Here is a 21,229-nt window from a genome sequence, read left to right as displayed (position 1 = left end):
CGGGAGATTCGTCGACATGGGCGCTCTGATATTACGGCACCTTACATGGCCAGGCACTAGACGACGGCGATAAGTATATAGTAGTCGTGACTATGTGATAACGTTGGCTTACCCGGCTCTAGATCTGCTTCCCCCACAAGTACTTACTCCCATGACAGTAGGCTATCCCGAGGAGTTTCAGTCGTTGGTGGACCATGTCGTTTCTTCTCAGTGGGACATGGTAAGTTGGGCGTTTCATTTGTAAACTATAGCCTGTGGCGCTGAGCGGTTGTCGATCAGAGGGTGTATGGTGGGCGAAGTTTGGTCTCCCGGATTTTGAACGAAGTTGATCTTTTCTGCGTTAACGTTTAGTTGCGGGCCTAACGGTTCTGGTGCGTAGAGTGTGTATACTGCGTACTCCGGTTGATAAAGCTCATTCGAATTCAAGCTGGTAGAATACATGCAGACGATGGAGCTGGAAGTAAGACTCTCATCTACTCCGAAGGCATTGACATTTCACGTCTTTGACGGACCCTTCACTATCGATATCCAGGTTTCGCTGGTTTGGCCCACCGCTTGGAATCACGTCAAGATCATCTATTTTCTCAATCGTTTGATGCCTATCGTGATCATTATATGTCAGATTCAATGTAAGTAAGAAGCATTTGCGCAACTTTTCTTGCAACTATCCCTTAGTACAACGCTAACTAGTGAATGCGAAGTGGATGTATGGCCGACACAGTTTAGGCCCTATTCGGTATGTAGGATCTCCTGGATCTATGCGTTGGAACCAAGTGTTTCTGAGGGCAAGGTTCTGTCTTGACAGCAATGCAAGACTATATTTTCGGTCGTATGCTGTAAGTAGGTATCTCTAGTTCAGGCAGGTCGTCATGCTGAACGAACTGGTTGAAAGTGGGTATCACGTTATCTCTGTGGATTTCGGAGGGTGAGCTTTACTTATCATATCCACGGGTCCTGAGCGCTACTAACGCCTCGACTATTGCTCGTGGTAAGTGATATTGTACTTTCGAGTGTACGCCATCTCGGGGAGAGGGCGGATTATCAAGTATTTCCTGATGGTAAACGCCGTTGTGAGTTGTCTCTTTTCGACTTTCTTTATAAGGCTGGAAACCGCTCACTACATTGCGATACATGGCCGTGCATTGGAGTGTAGTTCGTCTTGGTGTCGACCATGTCGTTGGTTGGAACCTATCTTTCCCTGTTAGGAACATGTAAGCGTTACCTTTGCTATATGTAAGCGCCGTATTGAGGAAATCCTAACGCTTTCCACCTCGTAGTCACCGGCGCTTCCGATGGTCTCGTTATGGGATGTCCGACACACCCCACTGTGTCCGGGAAGCCTCATGACCATTTGATCACGATTAGCTTTGCTATACTCCTGTACAGTGGGATGGGTAAGTCACTAAATTCTGTCCTCGAGTATGAGGATACTAACTTGACTGAGGACTCAGCCATGATGGTGCTGTCTGTCTACTACGGGCTTCGTCGATATTGGCGATCACTGAAACGAAGTCCCTTGGTGAAAGTTTTTTACCGGGATGGCACGGTTTACTTCATTGCTTTGGCGGGTGCGTTCTTAGCTTTACCGAGGGTATCTTAGTTATGCTGATTTGAATTTGGTTAACGTTAGGAATGTCGATTCTGAATGGGGTCGCGGCACTCTTACTTCCAGTAAGCTCACTCGACCATTACTCCCATAGATTAAGATGCTCATCTAGCGCTTACTCAGTTGCAGTTTCGGCTCGTAATGACGACGTATGTGGATGCTCGAAGGAGCTACTAGTACGAGGTTCTACATACTGACGTTCACATGATGCAGCCCCCAGATGGTCGTACACACCACCCTGTGCACCCGGATGATACTACACCTGAGGGAAGCGGGGCAAATCGGTATTTTTGGATTCAGCGAACCCACAGTGGCCAGTTTGAACACGATGGCATTTCGATCCGGAGAGCCTGCGGATCGTAGTTTTGACATCAGTTCGGGCGACCTCAGTCACTAGTGTTTACTACATACCAAATTTAATATGCGATAGAGACCCAGCGTGTTAACCCAATGACTGGTGTAGTGGATGGGCCCTGATAATTTAGACTGGACTGACATTTGAGACGGAAATGGGATCGTAATTAACGGAGCAGAATTTGCTACGAGTTCTCTTTCCTTCATGCCGTGTGGCTAGAAGAGTCAGGCCTAGATGGTCATATTAACCAATTGCTGTCTGACGTTAGACAAGTCACTTTGCCGGAGTGGTTAACGGGATCGCCTGCTATTGGCCTTCGGGCCAGGCAAAGCGGTTGGTCTTTGACCGCGAGTGTTCGAATCGCTCAGGTGACGCTCTTTTTGCTCCACTTCAGCATTGGATTTTTTTATGGTCCATTCCTTCTATAGGCAAGGGGAGATGAAAATGTGTAGCAGCGAGCTCCAGCTGCGCAGGTAGAAGGGATATCAAGCTGGTAGTTCATTGCTGCAGGCGATTCATTCAAACTTCTTCTCAGACTCCAGGCGTGCGATCATGACCTCGAGATCCTTCGCGATATCACCGTAGTTCGTTGTGGCCCATGGCAGACGTCAGTCTTGAAGCTTGAGCGTTAGCCTTCAGTCCTTTGATCCATCGCGATCGAATAGAATATTTGGCAGCTCCGAACGCCCATCATATGCAGTCACAGCAAGATCTCGTACTTTCCCTCAAGGCAGGAGAGGAAGCCAAAACTGGGCCAATAAGGGAGCCGCGGCCGATAGCGGTCCGCCGTCAGAGCCGGTCTTGGCATTTTTCGTGAGGATCCCGCACAACCTCCGTCGCACTTCCACTTGTGCACTGACGTCCGTGCGTCAAGCTTTCGGCTATTGTCGTAATTCTCTATCGCTTCAGTCCTGGACACATACCACCGTCACCAACTATCCAACTCGACGACGACGGTCCAACTGACTGTGCAGACTAATTCCGACGCCGTGTGGTACTGAGAAGCAGCCAGATCTAGCCAGATATTCTTGGATATACTGCCCCTTTCTTTCGCTGCTGCTGAAAGAAGGATAGGGACGAGTTTAGTTTGGGTAAAAGAAGAGAGCGGAGATGGCGCGTAACAAATTCCCGCCGTGGAAGTCACGGCCGTGCAAGGTGAGTTTCGTTCTTCGTTGTTGTTCTGTTCCTTCTTCCCGCTTGCTTCCTTGTTTCTTGGATTTTCTATGCATGAAATGGGTGTTCATTTGGGAGCCGATTGGTTGGAAAGTTTGCCTCGAGGCGCGATGATGGATTTGGTGCCCACCCTGGACGTTTTTGGGACCAATCACCTACCATCACATTTCTTTGTCCACATCCACACCAGTGGCATTTGCTCTTGTGTCTTTGCCACAGACCTTGTGTTCTGTATATTAGAGCCATGTTCGTTTCGTTTCCTCGTTCAAATTGTTCTTGTGTCTTGAATTACTGACCATCGCATACGCGCCTCTAACACGCTCATTAATGTCCGCCAACGCCAATCCCAACCCACTGCAACCGTCCCCAACGCTCAATCTGTTCGTATCACCACCGCTGTTCTTATCAACGGCCTCTCTTGCCTCCGATTCATCTTTCTCGACGTCGTCCTTGTCGTCAAATGAACCCCAATCTCCATTCCAACCCGGTTTCAAATACAATGGCTTGCTGGGACCAAAACACCCAACACCCAAACCCAAACCTCGCCCCCAACGTTCGTCCGTCCACAACGAACGCCATCGTAATACCCGCGATTCTTCCAATTCGAAAACGCCACAACTTCTCCCGTCGGTTGAACATCGACCTCTAACTCTACCGCGCGGATGTCCTCCACCTCCGTCTTTTGAACCCACGCGTTTCCTTTATTACTGCCCTACTGACCACCAGTGGTTCCACGCCGACGGTTCAGACAAGGACGGTGGCTGCCCGCGCCACGCCAGGGACTGCAACTTTATACACCCTACCGACTTTGAGTGGAATCAGCACCGGGCCAACGCGAGAAGCAGGAGCAGGAGTCGAAGCAGGAGCAGGAGTCCGCATAGGCGGAGGAATTACAGTCCCGAACGACGAGATAGACGCTACGGTCATCGAAGATCACCAAGCCCGTCACCATCGAGGAGGGATAGAAGAGATTCTATCTCTTCGAGTGTTAACTCACCACCATTGGCCCACCGGCTGCACTCGACAATGAATCCTCCACCCGGTTCAGCGGCTAGTACTTCGAGTTTTGGACCGGCTACTGGGAGCACGGCAAGTTTTGCGGGGTCGCCGACCAATGCTGGGGCCGGTAGACCGCTACTGTCGAGGATCGATACGAGCATGGACCCCGCGGTACCGGGGTTGGGTTCAGCTGCACCGGGCTCAGCAAGACCTTCGGTCTCTGCGCGAGGAACACCGACCTTGACACCAAACGTCCCTGCATTCGCAGCGTCTTCGAAACTGGGACCACCACCGCCTGTACCCGAAGCACCTGGATTCGACATGGTGGTCACGTCGCCCGTGGAGTCGCCTATCGGTGAAGGAGAGGACGAGGAGGGTGGATCGGAGGATACCATCGTCGTTATGGGTGAGGACGGGAAAGAGAAGGAGATTCGCTTGTCGAAGAGACAAGGCAAGCGGTGGAAGATGTGGACGAAGAGGATAAAGTGAGTTGTGGCTTCCTCGTTTTGGTGGAAATGACAAGTCGCTGATCATGAGGCGTGTTTTTTCTTTTTTAGCAAGCTAGCGGAAGCGGTTCGAGTGCAAAAAGAGATTGAGGATATTGAAGCGGATGCGACGCTGTATGACCGGTTCAACGAGCTGACGCCTGCCGAGTTTGGTGGTGAGTACCTAAAGTCCAGCCATCTATTTCCTTTGTCCTAATAGTATATTTGTTCTACAGTTACAGGCCCGGATTCGTTCTCTATGAAAGCCCGAATACAAGAAAATCTAGCTAAACAGGCTGCGGCTAGACGCGAAGCAGAGGCGAGGCTTAATAGGCTGGTCACCGACCTCATCAAGTCTTCGTCCGACGAACCGCAAGCCTCGTCGTCCAAAGCCACCACCACCGCCACCGCCGACGCAACCACCAAACCTCCCGAACCCACCACCACCTCCCCGTCAAACGACGACGACGACGACGACGAAGCGTACTGGCCCATCTCCCCGCACCAGCTTGAAGTCGAAGCCCAACTTGAATCACGGTATGCCGAGCTCGCGAAATACGTGAGCGAGTTGAGGGGTATAGCGCATGAGATGAATGCGGCGCTGGTTCAGCATACGGAGGCGCAGCTGCGGATCGCTGCGAGAGCGGGTGTGGATGTGGGGGTTGATGTGAATGTTGTGCCGTGGATTTGGGACAAGCCGCCGAGTGCGCCTGTTGTTGGTGGGGTTGTTGGTGGGGGTGAGGATGGGGAGGGAGAGGGAGAGAGTGAGGGCGAGGAGGGAGAAGGAGAGGAAGGGGGAGAGGAAGGAGAGCAGGAAGGTGCGGGTGAGGATAGGATGGATGTTGATGAGTCTGTGGCGGGCGAGACGACGACGACGACGACGACAACGCGCAAACGGAAGAGGAGACGATTAAATTCGTATGATGGGACGACGCAGCCTCCATCCTCGTCCACGTCCACGCCAACGCCAACGCCGAATCTCGTCCAACCCTCCGCCCACCAAAACCAATCACTCGACCAGCAAGAACAAGCACTCTCCTCCTACCACCGGCATATCGCCAAGCTTCAAGAACAGGTAGAGGAGAAGACTTTGGAGAAGATTGAGCTTTTGGAGGGTAAGGTGGGTGAGGTGGAGAATCTTGTGTTGCAGTTGGAGGATCAGGTTAGGGATCAGGTTGAGGATGAGATTGAGGCGAAATTTAGGGAGTTGAGGGTTGAGTTGGGGGTTGATGGGGAGGAGGGTGCGGAGGGTGTGCAAGGTGGGAGTGTGCAAGGTGGGGAGAGTGGGGAAGGTGGGGAGAGTGGGGAGGGGGTACAGGACGCGGAAGGACAAGGAGAAGGAGAAGGGAAGGGGGTAGGACAAGGAGCTGAGGACGGACGGGGTGAGGTGGATAAGGATGGGGATTTGGCGATGGGCGAGGCTAGACCTCAGGTTCATCCGCCACATCCACCACCAGACCACCAGGGCCAACACCACCCACCCGCCGCTGCCTCTTCTTCCTCGTCTTCCGCCCCTTCAGCTGAATCCTCCGCTGCCGCTGCCGCCGTTGCTGGACCTCCTGCCCGCGTTCCGACCCCGCCGATACCCACTGAAGCGTACAGTCTTGCGTCTATGACGGAGAAGTTGTATGTTGTGGAGAGGGATACTGTGCAGGCGAGTCGGGATTTGGATGAGATGGTGGGATATTTGGTGGATTGGGGACGGAGGTTGGAGAAGGTTGAGAGGGAGTGGGGTGGGGAGGTTCAGGCTGTTGGGAGGGCGTTGGGTAAAAGAGCTGAGGTATGTTTCCTTCCCCTATAGTTCTGACGATGCGTCTGTTGAGGGGTGGAAGGAATGAGTGCGTTTATGCTAATGCTGACTTTGGCTTTTTTGTTTCTTTTGGTTTTGGCACGACAGATTGAGAGGCGGATGACGGCCCTTGCGCAGAAGCAGGATGAGGATCGGAAAGCGTTGATGAGTTTACAGGAGTACGTGCGTGCGCAGGCGAAGGCGTCTGTACATGCTCCTGTGGCGTCTACCTCTTCCGCTCCCTCCACCTCTCCACCCACAACAACAACAACTACAACTACCACCACTACAACGCAACAACCAGCAACCGCCCCTCCCTCCCCACCCGCCTCCCCACAGCTCCCACCACGCGAAATCCTCCTCGCCGCGATCGAAGAGCCGTTAACTGACGTGCTAAGGGAGGCTGCGAAAGAGATTGTGGAGGGTTTTAGGGATGGGTTGGCGCAGAAGCTGCAGAGGGATGTTGGGGGGTTGGTGCAGGGTGTTTGGGAGAGGGTGAAGGGGACTATGGTTGTGCTTGAGGGTGTTGAGGGGAGGTTGAAGAGTGCGGGGGTTGTTGGTGGGGTGGGTGGGGGGAGTGGTGCGGGTGCGAGTGCGGGTGTAGGTGTGGGTCATGGGACGGGTGGGGGTCATGGTACGGGTGTGGGTGCCAGTGGGAGTAATGGAGTCCAAGTTAATGGTGTTGTTCAATCTGCTGTTGTTGTTGGTTCGAATGGGGCGAGTTAGGCTAGGCTGTTGTGGCGGTTGTACATTGTTCTTCTCCTTCCTTTCTTGGGCTCGCTGATAGAGGTATGTAGTTGTACCTCTAATCTGCTGTTTCTTGGCATCTTTTTTCGTGCTGTTTCATTAGATTGTAGAATTCCCTCTCATCGATTCGGTCATTTAATCGTTTCTTGCCATTTGGTCGTGCAATTTGTACATTGGTTCATTCAACATTCATTTTCCCTGCATGTTTTTTTTTTTTTTTTCGGCATGTCATCTTAATTTATATTGTTCATTTTTGACTTGGTACAGCTCGCTACGCGTAGTTTGATCTTGATTCAGACTTGCTGGTTTACTGGTTTGCGTCGAGATGAAGATCTACAAGGGGGGATGAACAGCCCCAGGCCATTGAGGGAGTCACCTGGAATCGAGCCCGAGACCCGTAATCGAAGGCGATGCCAAACAAACAACGCGATGATGATCGCCGTCGCTACGGCGCCTGTTTGTCGACTACAGGCCTGTCCTTGACCATATCATTTGCTCCTGCTTCATTTCGGGCTTAAAGGCAGCCTTTTTAGTTTCTCTCAATTCCTCTCGGGTTTACGTCGCTGGATGTCCAGGTATGCATGGTCCAGCTGGGGGTTCATCTGGGGCGAGGAGGCCGATGGGCGCCTAAATGGCATCTCAACTGCGAGAATCCTTCTATCAGAAATCAATACAACCCCGTGGTCGAATGAAACATGATGGCATTCGGGGATGAAAGCCGCTCAGTATTTATTAAATGTCCTTGTGTTCCGCCTCTTGTTCGAAGACGACGACCCTGAACGACGCGACACACCTTTTACTACTACGAGCGTTTTCAAGGACTGCCTGCTACGTACAAGTACTTGAAGCTGCTGTCAACTTGAAATCAGAATGAGCGCCCACGGGGAAGGGGACAACCTTGGTCGAGAAAAGAAGGTGGATTACGTTCGGATCGACATGGAGGAGGAGGAGGATATCGATGATGGTGTTAGTACGCGAACGGTTGCTTCTGACCATGTGCAGAAGCTTGAAAACGTGAGGGAGGAGGAAACGGGACCTAAGCCTTTTTGGGAGGTGAGTAAGCTGTACTCGAGTATACATCTTTCCCGCTTTCCGCGTGCTGTGGAATTAGAATTCACAACTTGTTCTTAGACGGAGAAACCATGGGTATCTGGAGACCACTTCCATATCCCTATCCCAAACGAGGGCAAGACTCTGGAAAAGTGCGCTGAGATCGTCGAGGATTTGGATACCGGTAAATGTAACGCTTGGAAGGACGAGATCCAGAACCTCCTACTCTTTGTGAGTTATCTTCCGGGTCTTTGATTTCATTTTCAGTGTGGCTAACTTTTAGGGCTCGTGGTACATGATAGGCGGGTTTATTCTCGGCCATAGTGACGGGGTTTGCCGTTGAAGCAGCCAAGGCACTCAATGGACCCTCTGAGGATCTTACAGTCCAACTCCTTGCACAGATCAGCGCCCAATTGGCGTTAGGGCTTAACAATACTGGGACGGCACCTCGGATCCCATCCATCGAGGTTCCTCCCTTTGACCCGCCCTCCAACATCACACGCGTCAACATCCTTTGGACGGTTAGCTTGACTATCAGTCTCACAGTCGTCACCATCGGTATCCTCTGCCTGCAGTGGCTAAGGGAATACGAGCGGAGAGACCCTGGTCGGACGCCGGAAGACGCGCTCGCCACTCGTTATTCCCGGGAACAATCGCTGAGAGCATGGAAGGTCCCATTCATCATCGCCGTCCTCCCTCTCCTCCTACAAGCTGCTCTCGCACTGTTCTTGATCGGGCTCGTGGATTACTTCTATGCCATGAGTCGGGTCACAGGAGGAATCCTGGCGGCACTGGTGGGCCTTGTCCTCCTCATCCTGATCGCCACCACAGCCCTGCCCGCCATCTCCGACTTCTCCCAAATCGCCGCCCTTCGCGACCTAGGACATCGGCGGTTGGTGTACTGTGCATACCGATCGCCACAGTCCTGGGCGTTCACGCTGGCGTGCAGTACGGCCATCACGCTGTTTCGCACTGTCATCCACAAGCGCTTGAGGGTGTTTCGAGCTTGGCGCTATCTCGTGGCGTTCTGCTCCTCGTGTGCTATCATCGTCCTGTCTCCCATATGGCTTTTAGCCGGAGTTGGAGGGTACCAAAACATCTCCAAGGCCGTGCGCACAGTTTTCGAGAGAGCGAAAAACGCGGATTCCCCCAAGCGCGAATCGGGACGGATCATCTCCACTCTGAGCGGACTCCGGAACTGGGTTTCGTACGACGCGTGGTGGAGGAAGCATTGCGAGGATGATTACATCCTAGGTATATTTGACCTTTCGCGAGAGTACAGGGGGACGCCCAGTCCTATTCTCCGCGCCGCGTATCGGTGTATCCACGACATCACAGCATTGGACAGGCTCAACGAAGCCATTCAATCCACCTTTGGACCGGAGGCGCTAGGTCGCCCAGCGCTTTTCCAGCTCTCCCATTCCATCTCCTCTTCAGATCAATTTCACGTCTCCCATGATATGGCAATGTTCCAAATTGGACGGGCGGTCTTTCCCAAAAAGCATGTGTACGGCTCCTGCTACATCGGGGAATGGGAGCACTGTCATATGCTCGAGTTGTTTGTGAGGATGTCCCAGAGAGGCTACCTCGTGGAATGCCCCTCGATCCTCGAAGAGCATGTTCATTTCCGTAAGGCTATTGAGCGACGAGTTCCTTCCCTTCCATCGCGTAAGTCCCATCTTGCAGGTTGCCGTATACGCGCTTCCACTAACAAGACTCGACCCCAGCTTTGAGACTCCAGGTATTCAGGGTATTCATCGAGAAGCTGAAGCCCGATAGCTTTACGGCCCTGCCTCCAGACCTCAAGGCGAACATAGTCAACTCGATGCTGGCCCTTCTTACCACTCTTATACTCGAACCTATAGACGGAGACTCCGTCACACCATCCAGCATTCCTGGTCTCTCTAATGGCGAGCCTTCGCCTTTGACCCACCCTCACACATTCGAGATGCTCGATGCCGGGTTCAGATCGCTCGCCATTGCCCTCAAAATGCTTGATGCCTCGGAATCCCAGCTGCTTCAAGGATTGGCGGAAGCAGGGACTATTCATCCAGACTTCAACTCGTATCTCATCGACCCACTGAAGCCGCCGCAGTGGTATCCCGGCGCTGCCGAGAGGACCAAAGTTGCCGAATGGCGTTGCAAACTGTTAGCACATTCGCGTGGGTTTTGGGAATTTATTGGCTCCTCGATCGCCCCGAGATGCTTCACAGAAAGGAAGAATGATGGGGATGTGTCGAACGACTCGAAAATGTTAGGAATGTCGAGGAAGGGAAGATGGCTTCAATTGGTGGAGATTATAGGATGGGACAGCGCACCTCTAGGTAAGTCATCGTCCGCCCAATAACAGGGTATACTGATACTTATCGATCATCTTTTGTATACTTCCAGAGTTCCTCGTGGATTCCCTTGACCCGACATCCTTTAATGAAACGCGTGTCTTCGCAATAGACCGCGATTATGTGGAACTCGTGCTGAACATTATAGGTTCATTTGTCCTTACCCACGGCATTGAACCTCCCGCCTCGACGCACAAGAATCAGCCGCCACCAAAATCGATAGAATTTTCCAGCTCTTCGTGCGGTGTGCGACTGTACACCTGATCGAAGTCAAGTTTGCAGAGACGTTTTACTATCGCTGCTTCCTCCCTTGGACCCGGCCGGAGAATGAGGATAGGTTCTTATTGGACGACGACGAACTGCTATCGGCGTTGAGCAGGTTCGTCGCCTTTGTCGCGTCGCTTCCTGGTAGCGATGAGGCAGAGGAACGGGATATGGTTGGCAGGTTTGAGTTGTTGGTAAAAGTCTTGAGATACAAAAACACAGAATCTGTGAAGAGCCCGGCTGGGGCCCATTTACGTACTCGCACTTGGTAAAGATCCTTGCAATTCATTCGAATCTAGCATTTAACTGTAGTAAAGGACTGGTCATATTGGCGGGGGCACATGTATTGTAACGTTATCTCCGGATTTCATGTCGTTTGTTTTTGGTTCAGTTTCAGTATTGGCGGGAATGTTACCACAAAGTAAAATGCAACAGGCACCATGTTTCGAGGTGACTCGCATTCCAACCGAGGACCAGGGTCCAAGTTCAACGGTCGTTCAAGCTTGTCCGGGGTCTTCCACGACGTCTGGGGCGAGTTCTTGAACGTCCCCTTTCCTCCCTTCCATCAGGGCTGTCGTCAAACCAGCTGCCCCAATCCGTGCGCTGAACCGGAGCCACTCCGGTATCGGTTTCATTATTTGCGCTCTGATCCAATGGCAATGAGGGTAGCGGTGCTGAAGTTTCCCTCCGACTGCTTCTGAAAGATGTAGAAGAACGGCGTCCACGTGAGCCACCTGGGTCGGAATGACGGCGAGAGCTGCCAGAGGCTGGGGGGCTAGGAACCTCGGCTGCGACAAGCGAGCTTGAACTCGCGGCTGACGCAGGGAGGCCGGTCCGTCTAAAGCTGGGAACTGAGTGTCTTGTAGGGCTGCCGAGAGGTGGAACTATTGGAGACGCTGCGTATCGATCACTGTAGTACTGGCCAAGCCAAGGTCGAGGACTATGCGAGCGACTCCTGCGCACCCGTCCACGCCCAGCTGGCCTGTCGTCGTCTCCAATGGATGGGGCAGATGAACCTGATCTTGACAGATTGTAAGTTCTCCACCCGATGCCCCAGGGATTGTAAGGTTCTCTTCCTCTCCTCCGGTTTGGTCCAGGATACTGGACACGCTCCGATGCCCAAGTCCTCAACGAAGAGGGCACCGAGCTGATGGACAACGATAAATGAGTCCGTGCAGGCTCGCCGGGAAGAGGATCATCATCTCCCGAAACTGACCACGCGTCACGCTGGGCATCCCTGAACCTGGGAAAGGTCAAGGGTTCGAGAGGAGCCTCTTGTTGGGAGGATGATCGGTTAGTAGCAGAGTGTCGGGAATGCTGTGTTGTTGGAGGGAAACTCGAAATGGGCTCCGACCGGATAACCTCCCCCATCGAACTCGAGGCTTCTCGGGTGGGGAAGGCTTCGAGACCTATCGACGAGAGGGTTGAGCGACGGTTAGATATAGATCGCCGACGACGCGTTGTCGATGATACGCGTGAATTACGCGAACGACCGCGGCGGTGAGTGGAAAACAATTGGATAGGAGGTGGAAGATCCAGAAGCGTGTAGAGCCTCTTCAGTCGCTGTTCATAGTCCCAGCTCGTCCGCATCCATCTCGCACGAAGCGTGATGTTAACAAAGGTCTTGAACGATTCCGAGAGTCGAAGAAAGTCTCGGCTATTTATGACCGCAGCTTCGTTAGAAGGAAGGGTCCAGGAATAAAGACAATGCTTGTGGAAGTTGTACATCAGATGCCTCGCACCCACTTCCGATCGTCTGTATCTGTAAAATCGAATCAGGACGTGAAAGCCTGCGTCCACTCTGGTAGGAACCTGCACATCTGGGGAATCCGTTAGGGGATCTGTATCCGATCCGTCGCTTCCGAGAACGAGCAGGCCTATGGCTCGCAGAACCGGGCGCACCATAGTCAATTCAAATCCTTTAGAAAGCGTCTCGGACTCCAAGACGTCCGAAAAATCGACCCAGGAGCCTGCGAGCGACATGGGATCAGCCTTCACAAATGGCACGGAAAAGGGAAGCAGACGCACTACGGGGTACTGATTCAATTCGCACCCTACTCAAGAAACTTGCCCAGTCCCTCCTTTCCTTCCTTGACCACTTCCTTCCCTGTTGACCTTTGACGTAACGATGCAAAAATTTCCAGAATTCCTCCATTTCAACGACGACGTCGAGCATGTGCGGGTCGAGCATCAGCGCCGTGTCCACCGTCGCAGACGGGTCCGGTATGTATCTTGCCTGCTCCCAAGGGTGTAAGCAATACAAGTAAAAGTCGCCAAAGCCTTGTTGTTGAGAAAGCGCCGTGAATCCTGCCCGCACGATTTCGGAGATTTGAGCCCTTGTATCGTAGATCTCAGGAATGGGGTCGAGAAGGAACGTGGTGATCAAGGCTAATGTTGAGTCCAGCAACAGTTTCGAGGCCACGCTTTCAGTCGTTGGAGCTGCGGCGCTGCCGGTCGTATCCCGATTCCCGGGGTCCTCTTGTGAAGGCCGTACGGACAGGAATTTCTCAAAGCAGGCAAACAGGCGGATACGAAGATCTGTAAGCAAATGTGAGTGACCGTTGAGCATGTGAGTGACCGTTGTGCATGTGGAACTTTAGAACGCACCCGAAGGGAGAGGGGGGTCCTTCCACATCAGTAGAGCAGGGTTTTGGAAGATCGTAGGGAAAATCGACTGCTGGGTGTACTCCTCCACGAGTACCGGTGTCAGCCTCACAAACAGCTCCAGTAAGTGGCGGCATTCCCATTCGCCAATACTCCGCATCGAATACTTCCCACTGAATAACTCAGACCCCACTGCGAACATGACCCAGTCTTTGGCAACATGAAGCTTTTGACTGAAGACGCGCTCCGTATTGAGTGAGTGGGCTCCTCCGAGTAGGCCCCATGTGGCTCTCTCTAGTCCCGACATCGAGGCCATATCTCGGATACAGTAATAGGCTGCGAAGAGGATAAGGTTGTCGGTTCCTTGATGCTCGCGGGCGAGGGAGCAAATGGCAGTGATATAGTCGACGCGAAGCTGGTTTCGCCACCAAGCGTCGTACGCCAGCCAGTTCGGAAGGCTTCGGACTTTTCCCACCGAATATGCATCCCTCCGCCCCTCCGGCCTGGGCTCTGTGGAAAAGAGCCAGGCGATTGCACGGACGGGGGCCTTAAAGGGCCAGGTCGCTACATAATAAAAGGCCTGCATGTCTGACCACAAGATGAACCAAAGGAAGTTAATGAAAGCCTTCATATACTTCCATACCGCCATCCTTCCCAGCACCTTGTCAATCGACGATAACGCTGCAACGAACGCGCTGCACAAAATGGATACTGCCCACGCCTGCGGTGACCTATAAGCACAGTGGGCTGGATTCACCCGAAATCCGGTGCTGGAAATTATCCAGAAGTCGTATACCGCTGGAAGCACAGTGGTAACAACTAGGATGAGCAAGGTCAGCCCGACAAAGCCGGATAGGATCCATCCTGCCAACGGGCTCATGGCGTGGAAGTAGTCCACGAGCCCAATGAGGAACAGCGCCAGTCCGGTCAGGAGGATTATGGGAAGGATGGAGATGATGAGGGGGACCCTCCACATCTTGAGCGACTCTTCGCGGACGTAGCGACTAGCCAGTGCATCTTCGTCGGGGCGACTGGGGTCCTGGCGCTGGTATTCGCGAAGCCATTGTAGACATAAGATGGAAATGGTAGCCACCCCAAGGCTGAGGGTCAGGCTGACTGACCAGAGTATATTGACACGCGTCGCGTTAGCGGGTTGTGCGAACGATGGGATTCGAGGAATGGGGCGAATTGAGCCTGTCGCGTTCAACGATTCGTCGAGCTGGGAGGTAATTCGAGCAAGGAGTTGAATGCTGATGTCGTCAGGAGAGTCTTGAAGGGATTTGGTCGCTTCGACACTGAATCCCGTTACGATTGCCGAGAACAAACCAGCCTGCAACATTGTCAGTCACAGACATCACTGGCAGCATTGGCGTAACTCACGAACAACAGAAGATTCTGAATTTCGTCCTTCCACGCTTCGCATTTGACTGTATCCAGTTTCTCGACAAGTTTTCGGCAGTCCTTCAGGGTCTTTTCTTCGTTGGGGATGGGGAATTGGAGGGGATCTTCAGATGTCCAAGGTCTTGCAGCCTGAGCCATGGGGTAAGCGAATGCTCTTGGGAACCCATTGGGGCGCCAATCCTTGCCTTCCAAAATGGTTCAGGCCTGCTCCTAATACTCTTGCCCGCCTCATAGGCTGTGGGGCGCGGGCGGCTGTAGTCTTCGCTTGTGACTGGTGATTCGTCTGCGGATAGGTCCGAGTCCACATCGTTGCGCTCCTTGTCCTCGTGGTTCGTATGATTGCGGTCGGTTTCTGCGCGTCCTTCCGCATCCGTGCCTGTCATGTCCACGGCGAGATGACTGGCTTCCTTTGGTGTGCCATCTGTAGTACTCATGAATATGTTTCAAACTCTGTATGTGTAGAAAGGTTGAGTTTGGCAAAGGTTCGAAGTGTCAGAGACCTACCATCATGGTACATGCTGCGGAAGGATTGCACGTGTACATCTCTGCGTCCGCAGACGACTTGGCTGGCCAGCCTCGACAGAAGTGATGCACATTGCATCAATGCAATTCGAAAAGCGGGTCCGCTCATGCTCCCTCAAGGGTGCTGCCGGGCCTCATTTGATCCGGCTCCCAGGACCCCCCAATATTCTTTCTCTGGAGGCCTCGATTCTTGCTCAGTGCTCACTTCATTGGTAATTTGAAGCGCCTCTGACTCGCCACCTATAATTACCTTTAGTCGAACTTGAACCTAGCTTGAGCCGTCATATTTTGCCCGTCCAACGCAAGTCGACAAAGAGCGCCCACTCTCAGACACAAGAATAGGTTGCCATCGCCTCAATGGAACTGCAACGTCGTAAGTAACCATCATGGGAATGACGGGTGACCTGACCTCACGGTGACAAGGTCTTTCAACTGCCGCCATGCCCGCAGCCCCAAGACCTTGAGGCGACTCTTCATTCCTGCTCCCATTGCACTATTTGCCTTGACTTCAATAGCCTCGATAGAGAGCCACATTTATTGGTGAGCGTTGGAGCGTTAGTAGCCCGATACGATGAGATGACTTACTTCTAGATTCCTTTTCCTTCAACCCAAAGGCCAAGCATCATCCTCGAGACTGTCTTCCCGAACCTGGAGCTCTCGTTGATCATCGGTTGTCAGGGAAAAGTTTATCGGTTCCAAGCTGATTGATCATTGCACCCAGCAAGCACCACGGCGCGACGGACTGGGTCGACCTGCAATACCTTTCTTGGGCAACATGTTGTCAACCATACCACCCGCTACAACTTCATTTTCCTTCCCCCACTCCTCTGAAAGGCCCGTACGAAAGACTAACCTGGTTCGGGGTCCTTCCAGGCTTACCCTCCGAGACCACTCAGCATCAACATCCATTCCCGCCTCCAACGATTCCAACGCCTCCACCGATGAGCAGAAATCCAACTATATAGGACCGATAGTGGGCGGTGCAGTCGGCATAGTCGTCATCATCTTTTTGTTCGTTTTGGGAGTCCTATGGGTTAGGAGGAAGTTTCGGGTCAATCCTTCGCGAACAACCCAGCAAGCGTACCCTTTCACATCCCTCTCTAGCCCAACAGCCCATCCAACCAGTTCGTCAACGCGCACCAAATTGAAGAAATGGAGGAATAGTGATACCCACTCGCACGACAAAATTGCTTACCCGACGATTACACCATATACGGCCCATCTCGAAGACGAATACCTGTTGAAGGATCAAGGCGTAGATGTAGGGATTTCGGTGCATCCAGAACTCCACCCCTATCAGAGCCATCGTCAATCCAATAGTCAACATCACCTCTCAGCGCCGCCGCCGCCGCCGCCGACATCGAACTCGACTCACCGACGTGAGGAAACTGGCAACGACATAATCACCAAACCTCGTCTAACGAGAGGCCACGATCGAGACGCCAGCTCGAGCTCGTTGATGGGGAGCATGGAACATGGCAGAGGGCATGGAAGAGGAACCCACAGTCGAAATGCAAGCTCGAGCACGCTGGCAGCTGCCTCCACATCGCAGGACCCGTCGTCGACATATGCCGATCCATTTGCAACAGGTTCGACGCCTAACCTGGGCCCGACTCACCTTTGGCAACCCTCGTCGCATTCGTCTCAGTCATCTCTGCAGAGGCCACAGCAGTCTCACCTTTATCCCCCACCACGGTCTCCGCAAGTGGGATCAACCAGCCCCAACTCGAGTCCCGCTCCGATCTCGACGTCCACCACTAGTTTTGCTTCGCAGCAGGACACGCGTAACCCATATACCCAGGTCAGCGAGGCGGGAGATACGGAACCTCCTCCTCCAGAATACGAATCAGCTATTCGAGATCCTCCCCCAGGGCATCGGTTTTAACACTCCCGGGCTTTACCTCTAATGTCCAAAGGTCACGGTCGAAGACACGGTTTGGCATCAGTACTGTCGCTCTCGTGTAGACGAAGGGGTCGACCGTTGAACGTTGAATATTGATCGTGCCTGTCAAAAATTTACGCCCTTCTTACATACGTTTGAGTTGCCCCAACCGCGACCACCTCTAAGGCAGTACCCCTGCCTAATCGGAACTTCACATTGCGCGCATAGCCCAATCGGATAGGGCAGCACGACGGGCTACTTAAGCTCTCTTTAACCGCGCTCAGCAGTGACATCGCACTGCGAACCCTTTTTCCACCCTCCACTACCCAATTTGGTTGAAGGTAGAGGCGTGTGGTTCAAAATTCCAGACACGGCCCATTCTCGATAGTCTGGTACTGAATTAGCACCGTGAAGACGGGAACGTCACGACTCTCAATCGAACCCGAGCTGGCAGTGACGTTCACGGTGAGATTGAGTGAGATGCGTGCAACGTTGGGTGGAAGCTACATATCCTCAGACCCCCGGGGGGATGTTAAAAGGGCCACGCGAGCGATAGACGCCTCTGAAAATCAAAATAAGTCCCATTCCAGAAAGGGAGGGCCAGAACAACCAATACGACCAAGGGTGACGCGTAGGTAAGTAACCGGTGTTCAGCGTATAGACAGTCAATTGTGCTTTTTTGGGGACAGGCTTTAATCCTCATCTTTGCTGAGGTCGGTTTCGCGCAAAGTCTTTCCGTCAAGGCTCCATTTGCCGAACAGGTTGCTGCGAACAGAACATCAGTCTGGCTCAAAAATGAGGAGTGAAGCGATGAATACGTACTCGAACAGAGCCATAATAGTCCACTTGCGGTTGTCAGCCTCAGGGAAAACGAGGGAGCGAGGGCCGTAGAAAACTTCGTCATTGACCTCCTGAGGCTTTCGAGGCAAGCAGTGCATGAAGATCCAGTTGGGATTGGCTTCTTTGCAAAGCTCTTCGGTGACTTGATAACCTTCAAAGGCCTTTAGGCGCTCAGCCTTTTCAGCTTCTTGACCCATGGAAATCCTGAAACTATTGTTAGCTGGAATTCAAAGCAGAGACGGATGGGACGTCTAACCAGGTGTCGGTGACGACGACGTCCGCGCCCTTAACTGCCTCCTTAGGATCATCACCCCACCAAATACCCTTGTCGCAGCCAAGTTCTTCCACGCGCTTCCAAACCTCGGGTTCAGCGCGATACTGAGGAGGGCTGGCGACTCGGAGTTGATGTCCCAGACGAGGGTAGGTGACGAGCATGTCATTGAGAATGTTATTGGCATCGCCGACGTATGCGACCGTCAATGGCCTGAGATTGGGGAGGTTTTTGAGTGACGCGGGTGGTTCAGATTTAGGATCGTCGAAGAGGTGCGCATGTTCGTGCAGGGTCAAGAGGTCGGCAAGGATTTGCGTCGGGTGCCATAAGGATGACAATGCATTAAGCACGGGGACTGGCGAATGTGCTGCAAGTTCCTGGAATTGGACGCTTAATTTGCATTGTTCAAAGTAACAGTATGGGGTCACGCACCTCGATTTCTGAATGGTCTCCAACGCGGGCAAAGATACCCTGGCACATCCCTCCAATAACGCGAGCTGTGTCGCGGGCAGTCTCGTTCACACCTAGCTGGATATCCTCCTTGCCCAGAAAGAGGGCCCGTCCACCGAGCAACGTAGCACTCGTTTCGGCCGCTAGACGAGTACGGGTGCTCCGTTTTGAGAACAAAAGGGCAATGGTTTTGTTGAACAATGATTGCGAAGGCAACTTGAGCCTTTTCGATTCCCGTTTGGACAGGGAACCATAAGGCGCCAACCAAGGTTCCGAGGTCTGCTTCAGGTAGTGCGCATACCTGAGCGTTCCCTGGATCTGTGGAACAGTCAAGTCCGCCAGAGTCATGAGGTGGGGAACTGCTCGCTTCACTGGGCCCGCCATGGTCGTCGTCGTCGTTGGTCGTCGAGAGCGGTATGAGTCAAAAGCAACGAGAACGTGGTCGCGTCTGCTTCGGACTCATTGGACGGGGAAACCTCGTATTTGTCTCTGTTTGGAAAATTGACTCGAATAGGGGCACTCCGAGTCGGGCACCTTCAGCGATGCCTTCACGGTTCTCACAATAGAAGGTATGGATTCCTTCAGAGTCGTCTGTACCCCGATAGCACGAATTAAGACGACATACATTTTGCTTCTCCATACATCGACTTGGTTGTATGCAATCTGTCTACCCCGTCGTACTGGTACTAAGATCATTGAGATGGATTGACAAATCAACCAACGGAGTGTCCCTCTCCTTGGCAGCAACCTGACGGAGGTGGAGAATCATCCTCGTCCCGAATGTAGCGTTGATAACCCTTTGGAACCTAGGTATAATCAGTGAAAGGCCAGGCGTGACGAGAACGGAAACCAAACGAACATAATTAAGCACTGGTGAAACTCTGTTAGTCCTTCGAGGGAAATGATGACATTGACAATGGATATTCCTACAAGAGAGGATGATCAAAATAAAAACACGTATAGAGCACCAACCCGCTAACCTGACATCACGAGGAAGAATATGGCGCCATCCTTCCAGATAATCGTGAGCAGCTTGCTTCGCAGATGCCTACGGGTAATTCCAGGGATCCCGTATATCGTTGTGAGGGAAATGACAACTGTTACCAGTTGTCAGTGAAATGTGGATATTACTATGAGCTGAAAGAATCGAATACTGAGTTGGCTCAGCAGCATCACCGACAGCATCGATGAAACATAGATTTTGTTGTCCGATTTCGGGTGGCATCCCCGGCCAAAAGGCTGATGCAATACTAGGTCGATTGATTCGACCCTGATTGAGCTGTAGTCTGGAGAAAAAGGACACCGAGAGACTCAGTATCAGTATATACATATCTCCTGGGGCAGGGTGGTGGCGCACATCCTAGGGAGAAAATCGACAGGAACAGGAGTGTGATTAGCGTCACGGAAAAGACCTTGTTCAGAAGCGAGCGTTAGCAAAATGAGATAAGCATGGAATAGCGGAGTACCCACTGCCAAATGGCACCAGATGTAAGTGGTAGTCCTTCTTGACTGCTTAGATATGGCGTGTACCCGAAGGAGTAGGAGGGCTTCCGTCCTGTGAGCGGGGTAAAACGGGCCAGCGGAGGCACAGTGCACACCTTCGATGATAATATAGGCTGCTAGCGACAATGCTTTACAGTAAAGTTACGATTCAGACCCTTCCTTTTAGCGGAGCAACATCACCCACCGATTATAACGCTGCAGATCCGTTTACACTCCTAATAATAATGGGTGAGATCGACACTTTCACAGCGTTACCCGGACAAGAGTTACTCTCGGGCTTGGGGTAGGATTATTACAATCTGAAAAGGCCGTCACTGGACCCGAGGCCACGATCTCCAGGGCGTAAGTAACTCACAGTACATGAATAGGGGGACATCGACGAAGGGAAGGTAGCGGCTAATTAAGAATAGCGTGTTGACAGCCCCCTTGTTCCCACTCCACACAAACCGTTTCTGTCAAGAGGGGTCAAATCTCTGTCAGGGGCACCTCGAGCTCCCATGTTTCGAGGTAATCGACAATCTATTCAACGCTCTGAGTTCAGCTAACTTTATGGGAAGATGCGATCGACGTACTAAGTATGCAAGGGCAGCGACTAGAAGAGCACAGAAGGTTCTGTGAGTGAAGAATTTTACGTGCAATAAATCAAGGCCTACCGTCTGCGTACTATTGGGCGAGGTAGCTCGAATCAGTGATCACCTCTCCTCCGCCTACCAAGATGAATGGTGCACCTTCATATACTGTATGCGTTGGGTCATATCGTAAACTTCCTGAAGACTGTGCATCTAATGAAGGAGTGGACCGGGGGTCAGGTAACGCGATCGAAGTGCCCAAAGCCTCCCTTTATATAGATCGCGAAAACGTCTCGCGGTAAACATCGACATAGACTATATAAGAAAATACGTCCGTTAGCTTCTCAGCCATAGAAGACAGCATGTGCCTTATCGTCGCT

At 52.4% G+C, this 21,229-nt stretch overlaps 6 protein-coding genes and 1 non-coding gene across 7 annotated transcripts; 5 read left to right on the top strand and 2 right to left on the bottom strand.

The window, feature by feature from the left end:
- Nucleotides 1–1,171: 1,171 nt before the first annotated feature.
- Nucleotides 1,172–1,860, top strand: CC1G_10686 (hypothetical protein; the record flags this gene model as incomplete). The annotated part of the gene is made up of 6 exons (XM_001832785.2): nt 1,172–1,211; nt 1,278–1,394; nt 1,452–1,568; nt 1,631–1,671; nt 1,730–1,755; nt 1,827–1,860. The coding sequence occupies 6 exons, from the start codon at nt 1,172–1,174 to the stop codon at nt 1,858–1,860; spliced, it is 375 nt and encodes a 124-aa protein (XP_001832837.2).
- A 373-nt stretch (nt 1,861–2,233) lies between these two features.
- CC1G_20022 lies at nt 2,234–2,335 on the top strand. Its single transcript has one exon. It is a non-coding gene; the product is annotated as a tRNA-Ser (tRNA).
- Nucleotides 2,336–3,461: 1,126 nt separating this feature from the next.
- CC1G_10684 (hypothetical protein) lies at nt 3,462–7,133 on the top strand (the record flags this gene model as incomplete). The annotated part of the gene is made up of 4 exons (XM_001832783.2): nt 3,462–4,618; nt 4,691–4,794; nt 4,855–6,398; nt 6,516–7,133. 4 exons carry the CDS (start codon nt 3,462–3,464, stop codon nt 7,131–7,133), a joined length of 3,423 nt encoding a protein of 1,140 aa, XP_001832835.2.
- Nucleotides 7,134–8,024: 891 nt separating this feature from the next.
- Nucleotides 8,025–10,807, top strand: CC1G_10683 (hypothetical protein; the record flags this gene model as incomplete). The annotated part of the gene is made up of 5 exons (XM_001832782.1): nt 8,025–8,207; nt 8,286–8,435; nt 8,507–9,872; nt 9,932–10,528; nt 10,596–10,807. The coding sequence occupies 5 exons, from the start codon at nt 8,025–8,027 to the stop codon at nt 10,805–10,807; spliced, it is 2,508 nt and encodes an 835-aa protein (XP_001832834.1).
- A 497-nt stretch (nt 10,808–11,304) lies between these two features.
- Nucleotides 11,305–14,950, bottom strand: CC1G_10682 (hypothetical protein; the record flags this gene model as incomplete). Its single annotated transcript, XM_001832781.2, has 5 exons — nt 11,305–11,691; nt 11,771–12,777; nt 12,836–13,345; nt 13,415–14,741; nt 14,792–14,950. 5 exons carry the CDS (start codon nt 14,948–14,950, stop codon nt 11,305–11,307), a joined length of 3,390 nt encoding a protein of 1,129 aa, XP_001832833.2.
- Nucleotides 14,951–16,109: 1,159 nt separating this feature from the next.
- CC1G_10681 (hypothetical protein) lies at nt 16,110–17,219 on the top strand (the record flags this gene model as incomplete). Its single annotated transcript, XM_001832780.1, has 1 exon — nt 16,110–17,219. The coding sequence occupies one exon, from the start codon at nt 16,110–16,112 to the stop codon at nt 17,217–17,219; it is 1,110 nt and encodes a 369-aa protein (XP_001832832.1).
- A 561-nt stretch (nt 17,220–17,780) lies between these two features.
- CC1G_10680 (ornithine carbamoyltransferase 1) lies at nt 17,781–19,192 on the bottom strand. The gene is made up of 4 exons (XM_001832779.2): nt 18,760–19,192; nt 18,313–18,704; nt 18,039–18,260; nt 17,781–17,981 (listed from the first exon to the last, which is right to left on the bottom strand). Exons 1-4 carry the CDS (start codon nt 19,159–19,161, stop codon nt 17,909–17,911), a joined length of 1,089 nt encoding a protein of 362 aa, XP_001832831.1. The 5' UTR covers nt 19,162–19,192; the 3' UTR covers nt 17,781–17,908.
- Between the last annotated feature and the right edge of the window lie 2,037 nt (nt 19,193–21,229).

Source organism: Coprinopsis cinerea (genome assembly GCF_000182895.1).
Source record: "Coprinopsis cinerea okayama7#130 chromosome 2 map unlocalized cont3.2, whole genome shotgun sequence".
NCBI lineage: Eukaryota > Fungi > Basidiomycota > Agaricomycetes > Agaricales > Psathyrellaceae > Coprinopsis > Coprinopsis cinerea.
The sequence above is the reverse complement of the archived record's forward strand: the minus strand, read 5'-3'. Positions and strand labels throughout refer to the sequence as shown.